Source organism: Arachis ipaensis, chromosome B8 (genome assembly GCF_059453495.1).
Source record: "Arachis ipaensis isolate K30076 ecotype BB chromosome B8, ASM5945349v1, whole genome shotgun sequence".
NCBI lineage: Eukaryota > Viridiplantae > Streptophyta > Magnoliopsida > Fabales > Fabaceae > Arachis > Arachis ipaensis.
Window position 1 is genome coordinate 15,021,233 of NC_142443.1, and position 25,874 is coordinate 15,047,106.

General features: G+C 30.1%; 1 protein-coding gene and 2 long non-coding RNA genes across 3 annotated transcripts; 2 read left to right on the forward strand and 1 right to left on the reverse strand.

The window, feature by feature from the left end:
- The first annotated feature begins 9,390 nt into the window (after window positions 1-9,390).
- Window positions 9,391-10,042, forward strand: LOC110265329 (uncharacterized). Its single transcript, XR_002351548.2, has 3 exons — window positions 9,391-9,501; window positions 9,846-9,872; window positions 9,986-10,042. It is a non-coding gene; the product is annotated as an uncharacterized LOC110265329 (long non-coding RNA).
- Window positions 10,043-12,069: 2,027 nt separating this feature from the next.
- LOC148547277 (uncharacterized) lies at window positions 12,070-12,854 on the forward strand. Its single transcript, XR_015896133.1, has 4 exons — window positions 12,070-12,134; window positions 12,240-12,329; window positions 12,421-12,677; window positions 12,781-12,854. It is a non-coding gene; the product is annotated as an uncharacterized LOC148547277 (long non-coding RNA).
- A 3,742-nt stretch (window positions 12,855-16,596) lies between these two features.
- Window positions 16,597-19,288, reverse strand: LOC110265717 (uncharacterized). The gene is made up of 3 exons (XM_021108908.2): window positions 17,054-19,288; window positions 16,778-16,939; window positions 16,597-16,641 (listed from the first exon to the last, which is right to left on the reverse strand). The coding sequence occupies exons 1-3, from the start codon at window positions 17,597-17,599 to the stop codon at window positions 16,597-16,599; spliced, it is 753 nt and encodes a 250-aa protein (XP_020964567.2). The 5' UTR covers window positions 17,600-19,288.
- Window positions 19,289-25,874: the final 6,586 nt, after the last annotated feature.

Sequence of the window (25,874 nt, forward strand, 5' to 3'; positions counted from 1 at the left end):
AAGTAAATATAAAATTCAATCATTCCAAATTTCATACATATTAATAAAATAAAAATTAAAAATTAATGTTCTAAATTACTAAATTAATTAACTAGTTTAGTAGTTACTCACTTATTTAACTTATTACAGTAGAGAGTTGTAGGTTCAATTCTCACTTCTTTTATTATATACCTAATTTTTATAAAATATGTGTTATATATGAGGTGTTGGTAGAGTAGGATAGGATACATCCTAAACTCGTACCCTATGCTACCCGCAAGTATATCTAGACCGACCTCTATCTTATCCGTAACGAGTTAGATAGCCTACTCTATCTAAACAGATTGGACTAAATTGAGTACCTGTGATAAGGTATAAATTATCAGTCCTATAGATGATTACTATGTATTTAGGATACTTAAATTCCTATCTTATAATCAAAATGACGATGTATTGTGTAAAATTTCTATTACTAAACCTAAAAGAAGCTAACCTTAAGAGAAAAAAAAAAAAAACATAAATAATGCAGAACAGTCTTCAATATCTCAGTAACATAGTTGTCATTATTAAATCTAACATAAAAAATTAATTTGACATGTCATTAAATTCTGTTAAAATTTGCCAAAAAATTTTACAAAAAGATTTATGTGTCTAATAGCTAGAAAGAAAAAATAGGAGACAAATTATATTTTTTAATTGATAGAATGTGAATTATCTAAAAAAAAAAAGATAAAAGTCAGAAAAAAATTTCATTCGTTCAATTAGTTAAATTGCTCTTTATTTGGTTATTCCTTATAATAAGTATGTTACATATATACCTTAAAAAATAAAATATTAAAAATTAGAGTTGGTCATGGATTCAACCCGCAGTAATTTTTCCTGCTTTAACTGCAAATCAAAATTAAAAGTAGTTAGTTGGTAGAGTATATATTTAAATAAATTTTTAAAAAATTTTACATCAAATATTTTTGTTTTTTAAAAAAAAATTATTATATTAAATTTTTTTAATTTTATAAGAATAAGACATATAAATTTATATTTTAATTAGATTTATTATTTTTATTTAAATAAATATATTTTTAAAAATATGATAAAAGAATTTATATCTTTTATTTTTATATAATTTAAAAACCTTTATATAATAATTTTTTTTAAAAAATATTTAACATAAAATTTATTAAAAACCTATTTGACTCTTGTATGAATTAGAAGAGCATGCATGTTAATTTATAAAACCTGAAAAGGTCATCCAAACAGAGTCCACGTGCTACCTATATTGCAAAAATCGACAAAAGTGTCTACAATAATTGGGACTATATCTCTTTATCATCTTCATCTCTATCGTATCATACTATCATCTTTTGATTTAATTAATATCACGTGCATGGGCAGAACTTGGAACAAAATTTTGGGATGATCAGATAGAAAATAATTGTCAAAATATTTTTAATATAGATTCTATTTAAGATAAGTTCGTTTAATTTGGGTGATATTATTAAATTTAAAGCCGTTTTTTAAGATCTCGTTCCAAAAAATTAAGGTTAAAGTCATCATATGTAACTTTTGAAGGTTATATCTCACTTTTTTCGTGATTCATTAAAGTAGAAGAACTATCTACAGGTGTTGATATTGTAAAAGTTATATGTTCTCCTTCTTAAATATTAGTCTTCCTCTTAAAAAATGTATCAATTCTTTGATTTTTTATTATTATTTTATATAAAAATTTGAATATATATCCTGTAAAATATGTAAAGAAGAAGTTAGAAAGACAAATATTAAAATTTTATAATATTTATTAAATTTTTTTATCAATTTATACAAATACAATAATATTAATATTTATTAAATATTTTATTATTTTTTATCATATAAAAAATTAAATTAAATAAATAATAAAATATAAAATAATATTAAATTAAATAAATAAAAATATCTAATTTTTTATATTTGAACTTAAAGATAGAGAAAGTGTTGTTTATTGAATTTATTAGATACTTTAAGTCATAATAAAGTATTTAAGTCAATTGGACTATTTTTTATCTTTTGAAAAAATACTACTAAATTTTTTATAAAAAGTTTGGGAGGTCATAGCCCCCTTGTCTGAACTAAGCTCCGCCACTGATCACGTGCATATTAGAATATGAATTATATATATATGATATTTTTTTTCTTTTTTTCCCTTCTGGTTAAGAATACTTAAATAGAAAGACTCTGTGATTACATTAACTAACCATATGTAAATATATTAATGTTGCTTTACAGAATATGTGATTACAACTTTATTGGGAAAAAATGGAAAAAGCTTTTCGGTAAATATATACAACGCGCAAAAAAATTTCAAGAAAATCAACTTTAACAAATCAATAAAATTATTAAATTATTTGGATCGGAAAATGTAGATGATTATTATGTTGGCAAGTGATCAAGGCTCAAGGGTTCTTAAATTGTGGTGTGAATGTGTGATCAAGAAATTTATTTTTATATCGGTTATTATTATGACGAAATTTATTTTTCGTATGAAAAGAAAACTAGTATTTTTGTTCAATATTGACAAAGACACCATTTTAATAAAGATACAAAAAATATCTTTTTTTTAAAGATGTGTACAAGTGTCATAATATAATTGGACATTTTATTAAATCGGTTAATAAATTATTTTTTAATAAATCAGAATAAAATCGGTTTATTATAGCAAAAATAATAAATCTAATTGTCTGTATTATAATTATTAGATCCGATTTATTCCGATCGATTTACATAATATAAACCGAATTATATTTAAATTTTTTGATAAAAAGATAAATATATCCTTAACTTTTTATTTTGCGGACATTTAAATTCCTAATAATTTAAAAATACAATTAAGTTTCTATAAAAAAAATTCTACCCTAACCCCTTATCCCTGCCCAAGCCCAAATTCAAGCCTAACAGTGAAATAATTTGCAGCCTTCTAGATCGTGGTTTAGAGTTTGGCTCTGTGATTTGGATTTGGTTTTTGTTGTTTTTTCTCTGTGATTCATTTTGTTCTAGTGAGCGAAGACGGAGAATTACAGGGAGCGGCTTCGTAATGAGATGGTAAGTCAATCATGTTTTATTTGAATTTTTTTCTCGTTCTTTTGATTTTTACTTTGATTCTTAAAAGCTTGAAAAACTTTATGCAAAATACATTTTCTTCTGGTATATTTTCAGATCTCGAACATTGTTGTGCTCTATTACGGTTTGGATGGGTTTTCTCCTATTTTGTTAGCTTGAATGATGAACTTGTTTTTTTTTGTCAAAACATAACTCGCCATGTGGTTTGTTATTTTTTTTTCTTTTTTTTTCTCTTCTTTTTTGTATGTGTGAACCCCGTTATAATTCATGTTGCGGATTGATGTATATGGTGCATTTTGCAAAAAATTGTTGTTTTTCCTTTATTCAGTAAACTGTATAGACCTTGTTTGAAAATTAAATGAACAGGACTCTTCTATTTTCTTTTTTCTCCTTTTATCTGGAAGGGAATTTCGAGGATTTAGTTTAATCAAGGATCAATAATTTATTCTGAGTCTTTCTTCTCTTTTGCCTATGTGAAATTTGTGTGGTTCATTGTATTTTCGGATACATGTTTAATAGTATTATCTTTTGTTTGATTGGTTTACGTTAAGGTGGTGGTAATGAGTTTTTTGAGAGTTGGACTGGAGTACTAATGGATAAATCTGAGCAAAGGAAATGGCTGATAGGATTCCGTGCAGTTGTTTGGAATATTTGGTTGGAGTGCAATAGCAGAGTATTCCAGAGCTTACAGACAAGTGTTGAAGGAGTAAAGCATAGATCATTCCTGAGCTACAGGGAATGGTGTGAAATCGATCTGTTTGGTTGTTGATAGTAATGTCGGAGATGACAACGAATGCGACTATTTTATTTTTGATTATGTATTGTGCTTTGTTTGTCTGTTTTTTTGTTTGCTTCACTTTATTGTGTTGAGCTCCCTTGTTAAAAAAAAAGGTGGCGGTAATGATGCTGAGAGAAAGAAACTTTACAAATTTCAGCACGCATGCATTCGTTGGATGTGTCTATAAGATTGTTGTGTGTTGACCCTTCAGTATCTCCTTTATCGATTTCTAGAAACTTATTTTTATTTTTTATCTGGCGATTTACTTTCCAAAGGACTTGATTCACGCTTAGTTACAGAGGCAGTTTTGACCTCGCTGATTTAGATTCAACCCTAGTCATCTAGTGTGTGTTTGGATTTATGTTGGTGAAATTGGAGTTTAAAAGAAAGTGATTTTGTAGAATTGATTTTGGATAAAAGTGAGTTTATGCCAACATAATTTATGTTTGGTAATTTTATATTAAAACTGATTTTGATAAAATAAATATTTTTTGGATTATATTAGTTAAAATTACTTTTAGATAAATAATTAATTAATTACTAAAAAAATATAATATTAAATTATAATATTATTTTTTAAAGTATATTTAATCTTTTTTTATACTTCTTTTAATATTTTTATATAATATTCTTTATAGTACTCTATTTTAGTATATTATAATTTTTTACTATTATAATAAAAATTAATATTTATTTATAAAATTAAATAACATGTAAAAATTGACAACTTTTTAAGTATTTTTTTATAATAAAAATTAATATTTATTTATTAAATTAAAAATAATATATAAAATAACACATTTTAGTACTCTTTTAAGTACTCTTAATAATTTTATTTTTATTATTATATTAAATTCTAACTTTTTATCAATTATATTTTTATTATTATTTATTATTAATTTTTTATTTAATTTATCATTTTTAATAGGAACAATAATACATATTATAAAAAATTAGAATAATAAACAATGCACACAAATTAGAATAATTATTTTAATGCTCTTAGTATTCTTTTATTTAGTATTATTTTGAATGATAAAAATTTTATTACTTATGACTCTATTGTTATATATGATCAAACTTTTATTTATTTTATCTTTTTTAATAAAATCAATAATTCATATTATAATAAAATTACAATAAAAAAATTTAATAAAAAAATTAAAATATAAAAAAAGTATTAAAAGTGATAAAAAAAATTATACAGAAAACCAACAATAACCAGCAACAAACCTAAACATACGTTGAGTGAATGCAGAAGTTATAATTTTTTGCTTCAAGTGAACGGGCTTTTGGGATGTAAAATCACTTCTGCATTCAGAGAATAAAAATTGTCAAACATCAAAGAACAGCATTCAATGAACTTAAATGCACTTCTATCCTCTCCAACGTAGTTGCCAAACACACCCCTAGTCGTTGACTCCTAAATGGTGTAGTAACAAGCCAAATAAATAAGATCATGTTTGTTTTTGGTCCAGAATTATTTTTAGTTTGCTTGGGTTGAAAGTTTATTCCTTGCAAAATACTTTTCCTGCTGGAGTTAGCTAGTGCATAAAAAACGGTGCTGTGCATTGACAATCTTTCGTTCTATTTTTGAAGAATTAGTAACCAATGTCTTGCTTGACTGTTTGCAAGTTGATTTGAAGTTTTAGTGATGCTCTTTGAGTTTGTGCTTTAGTCTGTTTATTGTTGATTCTACGTGTATGTCAAGTTTCACAGTTTTGTGATATTCTACTATCTTTTGTGTGGTCAACTTCATCCTAATTTTACCTGCTAATGTGAGTGTGAAATGATGAACAATCTAAAAGGTAGAAGGGAGAGTGCGTTTATCTAAGAAAGCTAGAAATGGGTTAGAAATTTTGAAGCGTAAAAGGCTTCGGCGAGCAGAGTCTGTCTCTTCAAAGTTGAGGACTTAAGGATGGTCAAGGAAGAGAAATTTATGTCAATGTAATTAAGGAAATAGAGTAGTAAGGATTTAAGAGTCAAACCAAGGTTTGGGCTATTGTTAATGCCCTTAAAATCAATGGTGTTAAACTCATAGATGAAGATGATGGTAACGATTCTTCTCCTAGCCATTCATAAAATGTCTTTTGTATATCTATAAATATATTAGAATGTTTTTGTATTCTAATGATAATATAGGAATGCAGTGATTCTTGTACTAAGAACATCTTTGCAATATACAAATACACCTGTCTTCTGTTGTTATATTGATAGAAAATGTAAATCAGGATAACGTGTACTAGATGATGTTATTTTTGTCACTTAGTTATGTATTTTGGGCTGCCACTTTCATTTGGTATGCATATACTGTATGTAGTAGCTAAAATTTCTTTTTTTAATGGCAATTTATATAGGTTTCTTCCGAAATTTGGCAAAAATCATTGTAGCTCTTTTATATTTATTTAAGTGACATTAACTTCTCTTTGCTAAAGATAGTGGTATTTCGAGAGATTTTATTTTTTAATTTATATAATAATTAAGGAAGTGTAAATAAATACTTTTGAATTGAGACCATTTTCATATAAATGTTTTTTCAATGTATCTTTCGATTTGGTATAAAAAGTCATTGACTCCCTTTCAAAGTGTTTTTGACTTAAAGTCAATGTATAATCGTAGACTCCAATTATCTTATTATGCAAAGATTTGTAAAGTTGTTAACTTTTCTATGGAGATGTTTTCGGTGAACATTTTTTAACTAACTTTCATAAAATAATTGCATAATGTTTATATTAATAGAAAAAAATATTAATTAATAATACAATAATTTGATTTTATAATTTAAAAATAAATAGTTTGTAAAATTATAGTATAATTTGTATAATTTAAAAAAGGTATAATAGTAATAAATGAAAATATAATCTTTCTCCTAATAATATAATCATATAAGATGTTACTATGTTAGCATTAATTAATTTGAATTTCATGCTCTTTCCATAAGCATAATATTATTTAAGATTAAAAAAAATTATCAATTAATACTATAATAAAGAATATCAAGATAAAATATTATCCAACACATTAGGAAACAAAATATTAACATAACTTGATATAACTATCTAAAACAAATCAATTATGAGATTTAAACACCTTAAATTAATTTTAAAATATTGTTCTATTCTCAAAATTCAAAAAAAAATTTAGTTTATTATATTAATTTTCCTAATTAGAATATATTCATTTAACCATAATGTTTCTAAAATTAGAGAATAAATTATTAATTAATGATATAATAATATTATTTTTTAGTCTAAGAACAAATAATTAAGTATAATTGTAGTATAATTAGTATAATTTATGTGTACTATAACTAGTATTAAATTAGAACATTTCTTTAGAGATTAAACTAATCAAATCCTAATATTAGAATTCAGTTATTTAAATAATATTTATGGTATTGAATTCTAGATCTTAGATATTTATACATTAGAATTATTTTTGTAACTACAACCAAGAAAAAAAAATTGTTGTACCAACTATTAATTCAAGTAGTAGAAGAAAATTAATTTCTTTAATTTATTACTTTTTTGCTTAATGTTATTATTTAGGCTACTTATGATACAATACCATAGTGTTAAAAGAATTTAGATAATACTTTTAATCAGGAACAAGTTTAAATTAAAATACTAGCAATTTAATGCAACTTTAATTCAGTATTAATATGATGATAGCATGAATTTGATTCGTTTATAGATTTGTACATGAGTCAAGACAGAGCGTTACCCAATTCGATCTTGATTCGTTAACAGTTTAATAATTTAAGGTTATGATCTTTGGGACGGATTTTGAACTATAATTTAAACTTATTTATTAAGATAATATTAAGATATTTTTTATGACATAATATAAAGTCAAAGTAAGAAAAGATGAAAACAAAAGAGGTCTAGACTATGCCATCTCTGTCTTGCTAGGAGCGATTGCATGAAGGTTCTTTCAAGAAAATATATATTCTGTATAATCAACTACATTAATCTTTTCTCTCTTTACAATTAAATCAAATATAAAATTCACGTTCTCTAACATAAGCGCTCACGAAGACAATCGCGGCTATTATTCGATTCGCGCTGTCACCGGATCGGATAAGATCCCCACTATAAAAGGATCGGTATCGTTGTAGGATGCGACTAGATCTTCGTTGATCTATGATGGATACCAATCTAGACAAGACTATTTTATCGATACTCTAAAGATATATTTGTCTCTTCAGTAAGATAGAAAATTAAAGAAAAATATGTTTAAAAGAAAAAAAAATGAAAAAATAACCATTTCACAGAATTTTTTTTTGACAAAAAAATTAATATATATAGAAAATACGAATAAAAATAAAAATATGAGAGTTTATTAATAATTATAGTATTAATATCTTTTAAAAAATAATAATAGCTTCACTCTTGGTTTCTAAAATTATATTTTTTACTTATTGGACATTCTCTACATTATACGTTAATGATATTAATACGTATTCAAAGTATAACTATTCAAATAGTAGAGGTAGATAGATTTTTATTTCTCTAATGCATGACTGAAATTAGAGCTTGTGTCTATTTTTATCACTGTATTAAAAAATTTTGTAAGATTTAATTTTAAAAAATACTCAAAAGAATTATTAAAAGGATTTAATTATTAAAAAAATTATAATATAAAAATTATTAGGAAAGATTAATTATTATAATATTTATAAAAATATTAAATTAAGAACTTGGAACGGATATGTAAACTATAACTCATTTTATGATAAACATAAAATATATAATTATTATTATTATTATAACTTATCTGTTATTATAATTATTTATACATGTTTATAACTTAAATTTGTTCCCTTTTTGTTATAAGGATTTAGTTTTGATATTGTTGTTACATAATGTGAAATTTTTTTTAGTTATTAACTTTGTACAATTAAATTTGACTATAAAATTATATGATGACAGAATTAATATATTGTAATAGAATTGAGATATTTTTATATTTTTCTAAAAATAATAAATTAAAAATATTTTGGATTTAAATTTTGAATAAAAAAATACTTTATTTAAAATTATTATTATATAATTTATTATAAAATATATATACCAACGGCAAGATTAGCCTTTTTCATCCTACTGCCAATCAACCCCTATATGTACTCATTAGTATTTAAATCTAAAATATAATAGATTATCTTTATTTTTTAAAATAAATATGTAATTAAGAATTTCTTTAGTAACACCTCTGTTGAATGGGAAGAAACCCTAATTTTCTATCTTTCATTTTACTCATTTCTGCATTTCACGTTTCTTTCTTCTTCTCCCTCCACTCACTTTTCGCATCTCTCAAAATCCAACTTACTTGACCATCACCGCTGCCATTTACTCTTTTTCGCATCCACGGGGTTCATCTTAATTTGGTTATAGCCGCTATACATCTCAGGCCCAGATGGCACCTAGGACAATTTCAGGAAACAGTGGCTCGGAGAAAACCATGAAGTCGCAAAGGCTAAGCGGTGAAATAGCAGTTACGCCCCGGGATCAGAAAGAAGGAGAAGTAAGGGAGTTTTGATAGTTCTTTTCACCGACAGAGAGACCGGATTTTGATCAAAGGAGAAAGAAGGGAGCAATGGAATTGAGGAAGGATCTGTCGACCAGTCTTTCAACTCGATCCTGCAACAAAAGGTAAACTAGAATTTAAATTTCAAATCTTTGATTTGATTACAAAATCGTAAATTGGATTAGTAACCTAATTATTTTGTAAGACATCTTTATAAAAAATACTAGATTGAATTTAAATTTAAATATGAATATCAAATGAAAAAATAAAATATCTTAGTTATTTATTATGATATCTCAAAAAATTGGATTTAATTTGAATATTAGTTGAAAATTATAATATCTTTCTTATTTATTAGGATATCTTTATAAGAAAATAGATTTTTTCGTTATCTTTCTTAGTTATTTCTATAAATGACAATGTTTATTATGAAGTTTTAAACCTAACACTCTTTTTTCAATCACCACAGATTAGAGGAGCAGAGAATATGAGTAAGGTAATCACACTTGTTTTTGTTAAATGAAACTTTGGATTATTAGTCTTTTGTAAACTCAGTTTAGTAGTTTTTTTAGTCTAATATAAATACTGAAATTTATTTGGCTTGAGCAGTACACACTGGATGCCTCTGTAACTTCTAAGGGAGAATCGAACATGGACTTCTCCGCCTTGGATGAGAAGGTAATCTATTTTTAGGCTACAATACCCGAAGATGCATTACTTGCTTGGCATACTCTATTTAACATGTCTTTAATTATCTTTTGTGAAGTTTATATTTGATGTGTTATTACCTTATTATACAAGTAACGCATCTTATTTTATGGCATCTTGTAGCTTGGAAAGGGTATTGCCGAGGCACTGTCGACGATGATTCGCGAATCTGTTGTGCAAGGGATAATAGCAGTTCTCCCAGAGATTGTGAAAACGGTTGGTTCCTCACCAAAAAGTGGGATGATGGTGTGAAGCTTTCGAATACTACTCCAGTTATTACACTGCCGCCAGACACTTTGAAACGCATAAAGCTTTCGAATACTGCTCCAGTTGTTACTCCACCGTCAGACCCTTTGAAAGAAGTACTTGATGCCAATCCCTCAATGTGTTTGGGTGACAAACTAGTCACGAAGAAGAGTACTTGGAGGTGCAAGGGAAGAAAGCGTGGATTACCGGTCTCCGTAGTTAAGGTTTTATGTTTTTATTTTTAAATAACAGCTATTAAATACTACTAAGATATCATTTGATCAAAATAATACATAATAGATGATGTTATAGTTCACAAAGTACAGCATCATTCAACCATTAGATTTGTCACTGTTTCGATTTAGGGGCGAAGAACTTTTTAGTATTCTCACATATTATAATTTTAATGTTAAGTCATAAAATACAATATGTTCCTCAACTTCTCCTATCTTTTTCACTAGATATGAGGTCTGAGCTTCACTGTTGAGGACTTTAGGCTCGTGAGTACCAGTTTCTTTTTCTGGTCATCATATTGTGCCTGTTAGTGACATTGGAAGGTTGATTAGAATCCTGATTAATACTAAAGAGCTAAATTTTAATTGCTGATATGAGAATTTGATTTGTTGATGTCGTGGAAAGCTGATCAGTTTAGAGGACATTATTGACAAATAAGTAATAGTGCCTAAAATAATTATCATATTTTTTGGAGTTGCAGAAAGACTTGCAATTTGCAGAGAAGCTTCCTCCAGGGCGTCCATAGCTTTACTACAACAACTACAATCCAAATATGGACGGGAATGACATGCCACATGTGAGTATTTAACTTTTCGGATAACGTTAGTAGATGAAAAATTTTTTATTTTTAATACGTAAAAAAAATATCTGGCTGATTTTGTGTGTATACTTTGAGTAAATAATTAACGTTATAATATTGTGCTTTTCCATCCTCGATTATGAAATACACATATTCACGAATCTATATCTTGTATACTAATGTGTAGGGACATAGTCCAACTTTTTAAAATAGAAGGAAGATTAAACAAATGACATGTAAAGATGCTTAGTAATTAAGTTGGTAAAAATCATATTTTATGCAAATACAACTTTAGTATTTATATTATCGATGTAAGTGTGGCTTTAGTTAGTAACTTATAAATATTTTTACTACTGTTTAAAACACTTGCCATGTTTTCCTTAGATCTAAAAATGATAAAATCCAACTTATAAAATATTTATATTACTTTTATAATTGCATTTTTTCGAACTTTGTGTTGATCAAAATGAATGAGTATTTAACTTTTTCTTATGTTGCCATTATTTTTATAGTGTTTGGACCTTTTATTTTAGCCAACTAAAGAGATAAAATTTTTTGATAAAGAATTGGTCATTGCTGCTTACATCTTTGGAAACAATTTGGATTTAGAATAAATAAAATTAACTTATTTCTCATTTTATTGCTAATTTGTCATATAATTTTTTTATAACCTTTTCTACCACTATAGTATAATATTCTGATATTATGATTTTAGGGAAGTGCTTGTTCCAAACGATCATTGTAGTGGCACACGCAAGACTCTTATGACTATAATGTCCGACAAGCCAATAATTAGTGATGTAAGAATTAGTTTTGCATTATTTATTTATTATCCTTGGAAAATTATCAAATTTGGATTGGTGCAGAATAACTATGATTGTCTGTACTCCATAGGTCCTTACCTTAGTTTGTTCGATGCTCACCAAAGGGCATTTTGGGCCAAAAGAAAACAAATATAGCAACCAATAGTTTCTTCCACTGACATTTTCTGTAAGTTTATTGGCAGTTCAAAATTTAGTCTTCAAAATTAATATATCTTCCCAGATAAACTAGAAACATAATAAGATTTCTCACTTAGTTCAATATTCATCGTAGCAAATTGTTTTAAGCCCGAAACAGAACTGTGTCGGCACAATGAGATACATCAAGGATAACTTCATGGGAGACCTTGCCAATTTACACAAGGTTCGTTAATTTTATTGAACTTTCAATTAATTCGTATAATAATATTTCATGGCTGTTTTTAGTTAAGGTTATTTTTCGAATGTTGTTGTAGATTTTTGTGCCAGTTTACCTCAATGGCCATTGGTTTCTCATAGTGGTTAATTTGCTTCATGAGACCGTGAGATATCTGGACTCTTTCAAAAAGTCCACATTGATGACAGAGCGTAAGAGTGTCATTAACAATGTGTTAAATTACCTTGAGAATTTTTTATCCGACAAGAACTTCGATGAAACACCTTCCTTTAGAAACATTCAATTTTCTAAGTATAAATTCAATGAGCCTGCTGTCCCGCAACAATCTGCCAAATCGTAAGTTTAAATATACCATTTTTCAAAGCATAAATTCAATTTTCTGGCTGTTTGTTCTTTTGTTATATTGCTTTGTTAATATGTGCATTGAATTGTGGCAAAGGAATAACTGTGGTATTTGGGTCGCTCAATGGATGCACCTCAATCGCTTTTGGAGCCTCGATAATAAGACATGGGTAAGAAAAATATCATTATTAATAAAGTTATGTTTATTCCATTATGTGATATCGTTGTTACTGTTTGTTAAGTTGTCAATGATTACACAAAGATGCACTTGGCTTTGGATTTTGTGAATGACTTTAATAACTCGAAGCGGGATATCATAGTGGAGCTTGCTGTCATTGACTGGAATAAAAAGATGCAACAGTCTGTCTTGCAGACTTTTAGGATTTTAGTTGCCTGTTATTAGTAGTTATGGATTGAATTAGATCATTTTAATTTTCTTTGAAATACAAGCTATCTTTATATCTTGCACTTATTTCTTTTGGACTATTTAAATATATGTGGATCTTTCTATTTATAATGATTTATTTCAGTTAATTGATGTACGCGCTGTTTCATGTTCAAACTTTGTCCTTTGTGAGTGATTGTTGAATTTTATCAACGGTTTGCATTTAATTGTACATTTAATTGTATGTTCTGCTCAATATAAGAGTCATAAAAACTAGCTATATAACAGCCAATCACCCCTGTTTCCTATGATGTACAAATTGCTGTTCCCATCAGCAGGCCAGGGGTGTTTTAGTTAGCATAAGAGATTTGCCAGATTAAGAGTTGAACATATCCATATTTTTTGCCGACTAATATATTATGACATAGTATTAAAACTTTATTTACCAAAATATATAGAATTGACCTTTGTTGATCCTCAAAAAAAAAAATTTTACATAAGACGAGCAAAAAGGAAAAAAAAAACCTATTAGAAATTTGAGTTTTTTATTTTTAACCAGAAAGAATTTATTTTAGTCATTTGTTTTGTCATTTAAATTAAACATGAGACTTACGCACTTTTTAAACTCTATTCGTTATAGCAAAAATCAAAAGAGAGAGATTTTATTTATATCTTCCAATATTGTTCTTATGTCTATCATCTTGGAATAGAAACCAAACAAAACCTAAATTCTAAACTATAAATTCTTTTGATCAATCTTTAAATACGATCACAAGGTATACACATAATATAAGCAAATAAAATTTGCCTCTTTAAACAATAAAGAAATTGTGTGCAGATATTTTCTTACCCTCCATATATATATATATATATATATATATATATATATATAGATATTTAACGAGATTTTTTACTATTTCTAAAACTTAGATCCAAGATCTTTAAATTAAAATGTAAAATAATTATCATCTTCATTAATTTCACTGTTGTTACTATTACATACGTTTAATAGATAAAAAGAGGATTAATAGACATATTAATGCCTATTAATCCAGCGATGAATATAATGAAAATGAATATTTTTGTTTATAGCAAGATTAAAATGAATAATTTTCCCTTGATTCAGGCAGATTCCACGAGCTCTGCGACTGGTGGTATACAATCTACCTTGTATCACACTACCTATATCTCATATAATGCGCATAACAAAATTCCCATTTAGTGCAATAAAAATTATCGGATTAAAAAAGTGTAACAGCATGAAATGAGTGAAGCAAAATTTGCATACCTTTTTAAAAAAGGTTGAGTACGTGTTGTCCCATATCAGCTTATAGCTTCCACCCATCAATGTGCAGAAGTTTTCCTAAAATTGTATGGAGAAAAATCTAAGATGAGAATTTACATGTCGAATGCTTAGTAAAGTTTTTAAGTTGCTACAAGCATGAAAAACTCACTTGGTCAGACTGGTAGCGGCAGTATGGTAATATCAGCTGTGCCAAAACAACCAACCACGATGAAGGACTTAAAAACTCGAAACTAAATCAAATACCCTGAAAATAAACTACAGAAAATAGAAATTTCACCTCATATGGATGGAAGGAAAACATCATGAATTCTTCAAATAAAAAATGTTGTACTATAGCAGTACTATATTTATCTTGTCTTGTACTAATAAAAAATCCCATGCAATGTACGAGTTTACAGAGTCCACTGAGAGCAAAACCTAAGAAAAGACAAGTCCGATTCATTCAACTGAAACTGTCCAGTAACAAGATATAAACAGGATTTTAAATTTTAAAATTTGAACTCAAAAGAAAAAAAAGGAGACGCCACATGTTTTTGTGGAAAAGAAAAATTGAATTGAATCACAAAGTCAATCACATTATTTTCCTTTCTTTCTAGCATCTCAGTCGATAGCTACCCATGATAATGGTAACTCTGATCATTTTAGGATTTTTGTGCTTTTAGTAGATTTACATTACTCTTGTCTAAGATTTCTTAGTTTTCTTTTTCTACGTATTGATAATATTGATAGCGTTAGTCTTTCATCACTGTCCTTTCCTTATCTCCATTGAATACTACAAACATTGACATGGCCAAATATAGTATCATATTCATCATTTTGTTTCAGTTGTTCGTAATTTATAGGTCCCCCTCAAATGCAACCTTTTAAAGCGCAAATAAATTCAATTAGATCACAACCAGATAAGGTTTAATTACTCTGTTGGTTTTTATAGTTTCGTAAAATTTTCAATTAGGTCCCTATACTTTTTTTTCTTTTTGATTGGGTCCCTGCACCAAAATTTTTTTTTTCAATTAAGTCCCTCTTAGTAGTAATTAGTTTAATTTTATAGGGACCCAACTAAAAAAAAAGAATTGATACAGGGACCTAAATAAAAGGAAAAAAAAAGTGTAGGGACCCAATTAAAAAAAATTTGGTGCAAGGACTCAATTAAAAGAAAAAAAAATATAGGGACCTAATTAAAAATTTTGCGAAACTATAGGGACCAGCAGAGTAATTAAACCACCAAATAATTATGCGATTTATTCACCTACTCACATCTGTATCTATAATTTTAATTCGTACATTCCAAAAGGATGATCAGATGCAAAAAGAAAATAAGCGGCTGTCACAATTAAGGAAAAAATAGAAATGAAGATATTTTCCAAGACTTGTAAATATACCTCATAAGTTTTGTCAGCTGGAACAGTTATCTCTTTGTAGTCAACATTTTTGCTGAAAATGAAAAATTTGAAAATTAACATCAAAATAGAGAAAATCATACATGAGTGCAATCTTTAATATTTACCTTGCATCCAAAGCACCGGCAACCTCTGCTGAGATGAAGAAAGATGCCTTTGCAAAGACCTCACTGATAAAAATATTTTGCTATGACTCTCTTAAGTATCTCACTAACTCACTTTATTACTAGAGTAATTAAATCGATATCAGCTACTATTGACTGCTTTAATGCCATAGTTTAGCAGTATAACATCTAATGCAACAAATTCAGCTTGCAATCCCAAGAACGATGCAATAAGAAAGTATAATCCTATTCCCTAATATATTACTCAGACAAAAAAATATCTGCATTTATTATTTGCTACTCCAATACTCTCTTTTTCTCAGGAAGAGAACATAGGTTCCAAACCGTCTTTTCCTTTAGTACACAGATTGATACTTGTCGAGACATCAACCATGGAAGGTATATTACAGTTATAATAATTTTTCCATGCATTTCGTAAATCAAACAAAATTTTAGCATGCATTTTAGCATGAATAAGAACCAACAAGAGACCCTTTTGAATTTTAGCATGAATAAGAATCAACAATAATTTTAACTATATAAATCAAAACTATTGAATCCTTTTACACATTTCAGCCGAGTGTAACGATGACAAGTTATGATAAATATCTAAAAATATAATTATAAAAAATTTATATCAACCTCAAAGCACTACTATTTGAAATCCAAGAATTTAACTAACATCTTAATATACACTCTCATGAGTGTATACAAGTATATGCTACTGCATCACATTGAACTTCGAATAATGTTCTTGTTGTACAACCTGTTCCCCACAGCACAAACAAATTTGAGAGAAATAAAAAGGACTTCAGTGAATCATAATGTGATTTCAAATAGTTTAAAACTTACCAAAACACTAAGTTTCAACAATGCAATTATTCATCTCGTATTATTTATACCTGTAATAGCCACTGATGACTTCCATACGGTGGGATGGGAGTCTTATGGCCATTAATTAATCCTGAATCCCCTAGCCCAAACTCTTGCTGCACAGATGCATTTACTTCTGTATTTGGCACTGCTAATGTCTCTTGAGAAGCCATAGGGTCCTCGGGAAGCTTCTATGAAAAAATAATACATAGAGTCAAAATTGCTATCAAGTATAACTACGACATAGAGGTTACCAGTTCATTTTAATTCAAGTAACCACTAATGCAATATTGTATCTTACTGACCTCTTCGGTACCAAAGCTAGCTTGCGTGCCACTACCAGTCTTATCACCCAAATCGTTACCGTCATTCCTCACAGGACATTTATTCTTTACATGACCAGCACTGTTGTATTTAGTGTACCTTCTTTTATCCCTCTCCTTTTTCCCCTTGGGTACTCCTTTTGTCTTGACCACTGAAGGGTCACCAACAAAGTTTGGCATGGGAGAATCTCTTGTTTGTCTTTTCAAGCCAGATATTCGTTCTAGTATTTGGGTCCAATGACAGACTTCATTCATAGTGTCATGGAAAGAAGGACCATCTTGAGCTCCTAAGAATACCATCCACGTAGCTGCCACTGACAATGCGTCATAGCGCATTAAAAATTCTCTTTCTTTGTCTTGCATAGTGCCTCCAGCAGAACTTTCATCCAGATACTTCTTGACATCCTTCGACCATCTTTTCAAAAGAAGACTATCTGAAAACTTCTGTAAACCTACCCTTTTCATTGCACAAAACATGTGGCTGCAAGGAATGCCTTCACTACTCCACCGACTACATTCACATTCCATATGCTCAGTATTGCGATCATAAAGTACGTTATATATATATATATATGTTGCCTCCTGTCACACTCCTTAACTTTTAACACAACAGTGGTCGATATGTTTTCCTCATTTATTACATCTAATGCGACCACTCCTTGAATATCTTTTTTTACTTCTCCAAGAATCTCCCTTGTGTAAAAATTGGCAGCAGAAAGCTCCAATACTTCTAGCCCAGTAGTTAGAACGGTCTCCTCATACATCGTCTTAAATTGAGAAACTAATTCATTGTTTCTATAGTCTTTAAGAGCATGTTTAAGATTTTGGACCAACTCTAGAAGACTTTGGCGAATGCAAATAAACCTCTTGATGAAGTTGTTTATCGCCTCACACCTTGATGTTGTTCTAAATCCAGCACAGAATTTATCCCTCAAGTAAGCGCTTGTCCAACTTTTCCTCTTCTCATATTCATTTAGAACCCATTCATTTTCCTCCAACCCATATTTTTTATATCATATTCTCCCAATATTCTTCAAATTCATCCGGATACCATGGAGCATACAAACATCTTCTGAAGTCGTTGGAAAAATTTTTGTTTTTTATGTTTGCCGTTACATTCTTCTGAATGTGCCAACCACATAATCAGTGAGTTGTATCTGGGAAGATTTCTTGAATTGCTGCCTTCATTGCTTCGTCACCGTCTGTGACCATAACACTGGGAGACTTGTTCAGCATGACTTCTAGAAAGTTTTGCAACAACCACGTATATGTTGCCGTTCGTTCGCCCTCTACCAAAGCAAAGCCAAATATACATGTTTAGTGGTGATGGTTACAACCTGAGAAGATTACCAACGGCCTTCTGTACTTATTCTTCCGGTAGGTTGTATCGAATGCAAGCACATCTCCAAAGCACTGATAATCAGACCTACAAATGCCGTCTACCCAAAATAAATTTGTCAGCCAACCTTCATCAGTAGCACTGTACCTTCCCATGGCCATCGGGTCGACATCAACTTTCCCAAGTAGATAGCTAATCATCGCATTGGAATCCCCACCAATGAGCTTTGCATGACAAGTTCTTTGAAAGTGATTATCTAGGTCCTTCTTTGTGAATCCGACATTGGCATAACCACCGGCTTGGCCTACCATTAGTCCCATTATTTTAGAGGTTGGAAGATCATGATCATTTGCATGGTATTCACCTGAGCTTTTTGTGCCTCAGTCAACCCTCGGTGGTTTGGAATTAAGTGTACCAAGCATTGTGGGACAAGATCATAGTTGTGCTTCTCGACTAATTTTTTAACCCTCCAAGTTGAAGTTTTGGTGTCAAAATACACCGCAAACATGGCTTCACAACCAGTGCGAGTCAGCGCTTTATGCTCCCTCTTCCTACTCAAACTAGATATGTATTTCTCGGCTCTCTTTCCTTCCTTGCTGCAAAAACAACCTCCTTCTGCGCTGTGTTCCATCTTTTTCACGTGCTGTATCACCCTTGCGAACTCCAAACCCGAGACACCTTGCATAACGTACATACAAGTTATAAGCTGCATCCGTTGTTTCAAAGGTCTGGTTTATGATATCATCGGCCGTCACAGACACACACTTACTACTACTGCCACCGCAATCACAAGTGCAGTTAACATTTTCTTCCACACCAATCATCATGCCATCTTCTACGTTGTCTTGTGAACTGAGTGGTTCCGAGTCAACATCCATTGCACCTTAATGAGATGAAACAAAGGGCAATAAATAACAGATTTCGATTAAAAGCTATTAGTATTAATTAATTAAAACCTTTGAAAGTGATTGACTATTACTCGTTGTGATAATTCTTTGCTTCGATCCATTAGATGAAATAAAGAATAATCAGCAAATGAAGTAGCAAAAATACTTGGTCCTATCAAATGCAAAGAATATGCAAGCTAAGCTAGTGAATGAAAGGTGATGCTTAAAAAATGTATTTAACTGAAATTTGTCTTTTTAAAATAATCAAACAAACCTACCTAAAATATATATCTTCTTTATTGAAACGTTGTTCCAAGAAGTCCTGAGAGAATACAAAGCTAAATTAAAACAGTAAATACAAAAAGTAACATTTCAAAGAGAGATAACAAGTATATCAATACTCAATACTCTTAATTGTTATTATCCTATTCCGCGACATATGCTATAATGTACAAATACTTTGTTTCTGCTCAAATATCTGTATCGTAGGCGTATCTGCATCATATACTATTAAATTAAACTTCCTAATTATGACTATAATTATGATAAAATGGCCGTATTTACATATTGCTATTTGTGCAAAACGGAAGGCCAGACTAGCTAGCATTAATTCTCTTACAAAAAACTAGTATAACTTAGAAAACAACAATGATAAAGCCATGAAGAGATTCTATTAGTTCCTACTTAACAAAACAATTAGATCAAAACTAAAGGTGAATTTTCAATATTAAGAAATGAACTGCCTCTCTTAAATCTCCAATTCAATTATGCCAGTAATCCAAAGGGTTGACTTACTATACAATGAACGAGTGCAGAAATAGAAGGAAAGATGAAGAGGTACTAGAGGGCAGAAAAAGAGTTAGTTTTCTTGTTCCTGCGATTGTGAGCACACGCTGATGCTGCGGAAATCCTTTTGTTGGTTCAGATTGCCATTTTCCTTCTCAGTTCTGATAAAGAACATTGACAATTGAGAAAGATGATCAACACAACGCAAGTGAAGAGTGAACATTGACAATTGAGAAAGATGATCAACACAGCGGAGTCACAAAACACACAATAGCACACCAGAAGCCAGAACCCACAGCAGCAGCAGCACAACCAGAAAATTAATAACAGCACAAAATTAATACTACTAACAGCATTCAGCAACAAAAATTATCATTCAACAACAAACAACATTTGATTTGATTTCCATTTTTAGCATTCGGCAACAATCATTACAAAACAGTAACAAGTAATCCCTAATCACACTAAACCTGAAATCAATAAAGCTAAACAAAAATTTCAATAATGATTTGATTTCTATTTTTAGCAGCAGCAAGAAAATTTCAACAAAAATTTCAGGAATTAAAAAAAGAGCAACAACACAAAATTAATTATTTGATTTTCTATTAATGCATTCACAATTTCACATTCAAAAATCAGCAACAGAGCATAAAAGGAATAGAAGAACTGAAGAAGTGAAAGCAGTGCCGCTAACCTTCGACGGAGACATAGACGGTGACCAGCGAGACGGCAGCGAGTGGCGACACAGCGGCGAGCTGCTCCAAGTTCGAGAGAAGCCAGGGAGGACGGGGACAGGGGGAAGGAGGACGCAGAGGCGTCAACAGCACGGACGGCGGCAACGGCACTGCGGTAGAACCGTTGCAGGGAGAACTTAGGGTTTTGGTTGGGTGAGTTTGAACTTGGCTTCAGAGTTTAGGCCTTCAGGGGGATAATGATTCACGAATTGGGGGTGGGGTGGGTGTTGGGGGAAGTCGTGGGTAGGTTTTTTTCTTTTTAAAAAATAATGAAGCGATGTCGTTTTAAAAGCACCTGTTGATTTTTTATCGGTTTGGAGATTGCTGGTTTTGGAAAGTGGACTGGATCGTTTTTCACGCCGATTCCCGGTTGAATCGATTTGACCGGCCTATTGTTATAAAAAATCGGTTTTATTCTGGTTAGTAAAAATTCAAAAAAATCGGTTCATTAAAACGTCCAATAATAACACGACACTTAAGCGTCTTTACAAAAAGACATTTTATGCATCTTTATGAGAGCATCCCCCTATTGACAATTGGAGTATTTTGCAGATTTGTAGGTGAACTTAACATGCGAGAAATGTGTTTGCACAGTGTCATCAGTGTTTTCCAGAAATTCGTCGCAGACGTTGAAGCTTTTGGGCAACACGCAAGGGGCATGCTGTGTCGGAGATTTCTACCAGTTTTTGTAGAGATTTGCCACACGTTTTCGAAGAGTTGCAGAAACTTTTTCAACACAGGGTGGACGTGTTAAAACTGTGTCTGCATACAGGGGACAACTTCTTTCTTCGGAAACAAGCAACGTAGGGCTGAAGCTCTTTAAAGTGAGCTCAACCCTCCTCCGTTTGTTGCATTCGAATGAAAATTTGAAGATAGAGAACTGAAGAATTTTGAGAGAGAAGAGTTTCACAGTGAAAAAGAAGAAGAGAGTTAGTAGTTTATTGATAAAAAAAGGGTGATTATACATAAAAAAAGTATAAGTTTGTATTAATAAAAAATGATACGTAATTATACGATACCCGAAAAACATATTATCAATTATTTGAATAATCCGATTTATGTAAGTTGATCAATTTTAATTTTTTATTTAAATTTTTTAATTTTAATTAATATTATTTTTTTAGTGTTAGCATCATATTATGAGATAGTATTGTTATTTTAGTATTATTATTTTTACTTGTATTTAGTATTATTATGTTATTTAAATTTTTTATTATTAAATTTAATAAGTAATATAAATATTTTTTTCCAAAGATAATAGTGGTATTTTATTCAATAGAGAAATAAATACAATGTCCAAAAGTTAGGACAAGAAAAATAGAAAAAAATTTTTCCAAATATTCATGAATAGGTGAAATTGTAAGAAAAAAATAACATAAAAAAGTAGATAGGAAAGAAATCTTAGGGCACTATGCATAAGGCAAAATAGATAGCTTCTTATTCAACTTAAGCGATGTTGCTAGCACTTCTTTTGGAGACTCCTAGACATGCTCGAAGACTCTTTGATACCTCTCCTTCTAAATATTCCAAGTTATAATCAAAACCAGTCAAGCTCTTTGAGAGCTTGTTTCTTGAAGTCTAGTTTGTAACACCGAATTCCTCTACCAATCGAAGAACAAAGAACATCTATGGTTTGGAATGAGATAAGCCAAAAGACTCTTCTTCCACACTAGATTAGCGTCTCCACAGAAAAATAAACAGTGCATGAGTGATTCTCGAGCTTACTTGCAGATCGGACAAGTCGTTGGAGTGGATGGGAACTGCTGACGGATGAGAAGTAGAATAGGAAGCTTACCATGGAGGATTTTCCATGCAAAGAGCAAAATCTTATGAGGGATTTTCAGCTTCCATAAATGGCTCCAAACTGGCCTCTGTTGCATGAAATTCGGCCAAAATTCAATGGAGGTACGATAAAATTGGTAATCAATCCTGTACCCTGATGCAACATCATATGTTTACTCTGTTCATTACCCATTGAATTGTGTCTTCACCTTCTCCTGGGGTTATGGAGAGGATTCGCTGAGTAATTTATGAAGGAAAAGATTTAAGATTTATACTTGGTTCTACTGTTTATTTGCCAAAAACAGGTCTTTCACCCATAACAGATGGTAACTATCTTATAGTAGTATCGCAGATGGTGGAACAGTGAAGGGGTAAGGAGGAGGAAGCTATAGTTCACTAAAGATTTGGATATCACTAGAGCTTACTTTTCAACTAATGCCTTTTTCTACAATTTGCCTCCCTTCAAGAATACTTTGCCAACCCTAAGAAGGTAAGGTTCCTACTTCTGCTGTAAGGATAGAACTAAATCAAAAGTAATTACTTTTAAGTATTCTAGAAAGAAGAGAGTTAGGTTGAGTCACGATTTTCCAATACTGTTTACTCAAAAGAGCCATGTTTTGAGCCTTGAGATCTTTGAAACCAAACCGCATTCTTTCATAGGCCTAGTCATCCTATCCCAGCTAATCTACACCATTCACCTTTTAGAACCTTGCTGCGCCCACCAGAACTGGGTTAGAATACTATGAATTTCATTTAGCAAGTTGTCCAAAGATTTAAAACATGACAATGTGTATATTGGTATGGCTTTACCAACTGCTCGGAGTAATACCTGTCTTCCTCCATTAGATAACAAGCACCTTTTTTATCTTTATGTCCTTTTAAAAATTTCATCTTTGATTGAGTTGAAGGTAACTTTCTTAGAGCGGTTGATAAGGGAAGGTAGACCCAAATATTTATCCTATGCACCTATATGAGAAATATTTAGCTGGACTGCTAAGGAGGTTCTAATGAAGTGTTATTACTGAAGAACATGGCTGATTTATTAAGATTAAATCTTTACCCATTGAAGCTCTCATAATATTTCAATAATTCTAGAATAAAGGCACAACTATTTTCTGAGGCTTTATTGAATAGAATGAAATCATCAACGAATAGCAAGTGATTTATAGTTGGGCATCTTTTGTTTATGTAAATTTTTCAAATGAAACTGTTATGCTCTATTTTGTGTAGCAAGAAGGAAAGTCTTTCTGCACATAATAAGAAAAGAAAAAGGGGACAGAGGGTCACCTTGATGGATGCCTCTATTTGGTTTAAAAAAACTATAGGGTTGACTTTCTACAACAACAAAGTAAGAAACGGTTGCCAACAATTCATGAATTCAGTCAATGAATCTCGATTCAAAGCCTAACTTCCCCATAATAAACCATAGAAAATGCCACTCCACCTTGTTGTAGGCTTTATTCATATCAAACTTGAGTGTCATTTCGTATTGCAAACCTCACTTCTTTTATTTAAGATAGTGCATACATTCGTGTACTATAAAAATATTATCAAAAATAAATCTACCTTTTAAGAATGCACTTTGAGTAGGGCTAATTACCTTGTTCATATACCCTTGGAGTCTGTGGACCAAGACCTTCAAAATACTTTTGTAGACAACAGATGACAAACTAATGGGCCTTATCTGAGTCATATCACTTGTATTTGGGACCTTTGACACTAGGCAGATATTAGTGTGGTTAAAACTTTTCAAAATTCTACCTCCAGTAAAGAAACTCCTCACAGCCCAGAACACGTCTTCTCCCGCTATATCCCAATAGAATTGGAAGAATTTAGCCGTTATACCATCCTCTCCTGATGCACTCTAAGAGTGGATACTAAAAGTAGCTCTTTTTACCTCTTTCATAGAAACAGGTCTTCTGAGCTTACGATTCATGTTAGTTGTAACCTTAGGCTCGAAGTCTGTGAAAAAAGGCCCAAGTTCTGCCTGATTAGAAGATGTGAAAATACTCTTAAAGTAGTCCTCAGCCACCTTAGTAATATCAGTATTGATTGTTGCCATATCCCCATTATCCTTCTGCAGATGCCATGTCTTATTTCTTCTGGTTCTAGATTTAAATTTTCTATGGAAGAAGTTTGTATTTTGGTCTCCTTCCTTCAGCCATTTAATTCTAGATTTATCTTTTCAATAAAGTTACTCGTCTAAATATGCTTTTTCAAGCCGCTGTTCAAACTCAAGTAATTCAGTTTCTCTCATGATGTCTGATGCCCATTTTTATTCTATAAGAGCAGTAATTTCTACAATTTCCTTTTTAGAATTAGTAGAGCTGTTCTTTTGTTAGATAACCAATCGGTGTCTAACCAATTTAAGCTTCTAAAATAATTTTAACATCATTACGAATTTGTTCTTCACTACACCAGCGGGATTAAAACTTGAATCTCCTCTATGATCTCTTCGGTTAGTAGTTAGTGTCCAAAAGAAAGGGGCGTGATTAAAATTTGTCTCTAATAGTTTAAAGACCATGGAATGAGAGTATAATTGAGATATAAATATTAAACTATTTTTGGATAATATTTTTATTTTTTAGTATAATATTATTTTATTTTATATTTGTAACTAATAAATAAAGAAATAATATAAATATGAATATATAATTTCTTGAATTTTTTGTGATAATGTGATTATTTTTCTGTAGATTTAATAAATAATTTAAATATTAATAAACATTATTATTTTTAGAATTTTTGTTTTTGTATTTTAATTTTCTGTTATCAAAATATGTTTTTATTTTAATTTGTATTTAGTTAATTTGATGTGTAATAAAAATATTAATAAATATTTTTTATTTACGAAAATAAATAATATACTATCAAAAAATAATTTTCTTCAGTTATTTGTTATAATAAGGGTTAAGTACGATTTTGGTTCCTATAATTTAGACCAAAAATTTTATTCATCCCTAATCTTTTTTGTATTTAAATTCGTCCATAAGGTTCAACTTAATTTTAAAATCATCATTTTTACCTAAATTTTAAAATTCTATACCAAAATAAACAAAAGAAGAAGGTATTTTGGTATTATAAAATAAATAAAAGAAAAAAAAATATAGAGAGAGGGGGAACATGGAAAGAAGAAGCTGGCGACAACGCCGGCAGGTAGATGTTGCCAGTCGCCGTTTCTTCCTCATGGTGGTGTTCGAGTCCTTCGGTGGTAGCGGAAGGCTTATCCACACCGGGCAACTAGTTTGCATAACCTTAGTGAGCCCAACGAAATT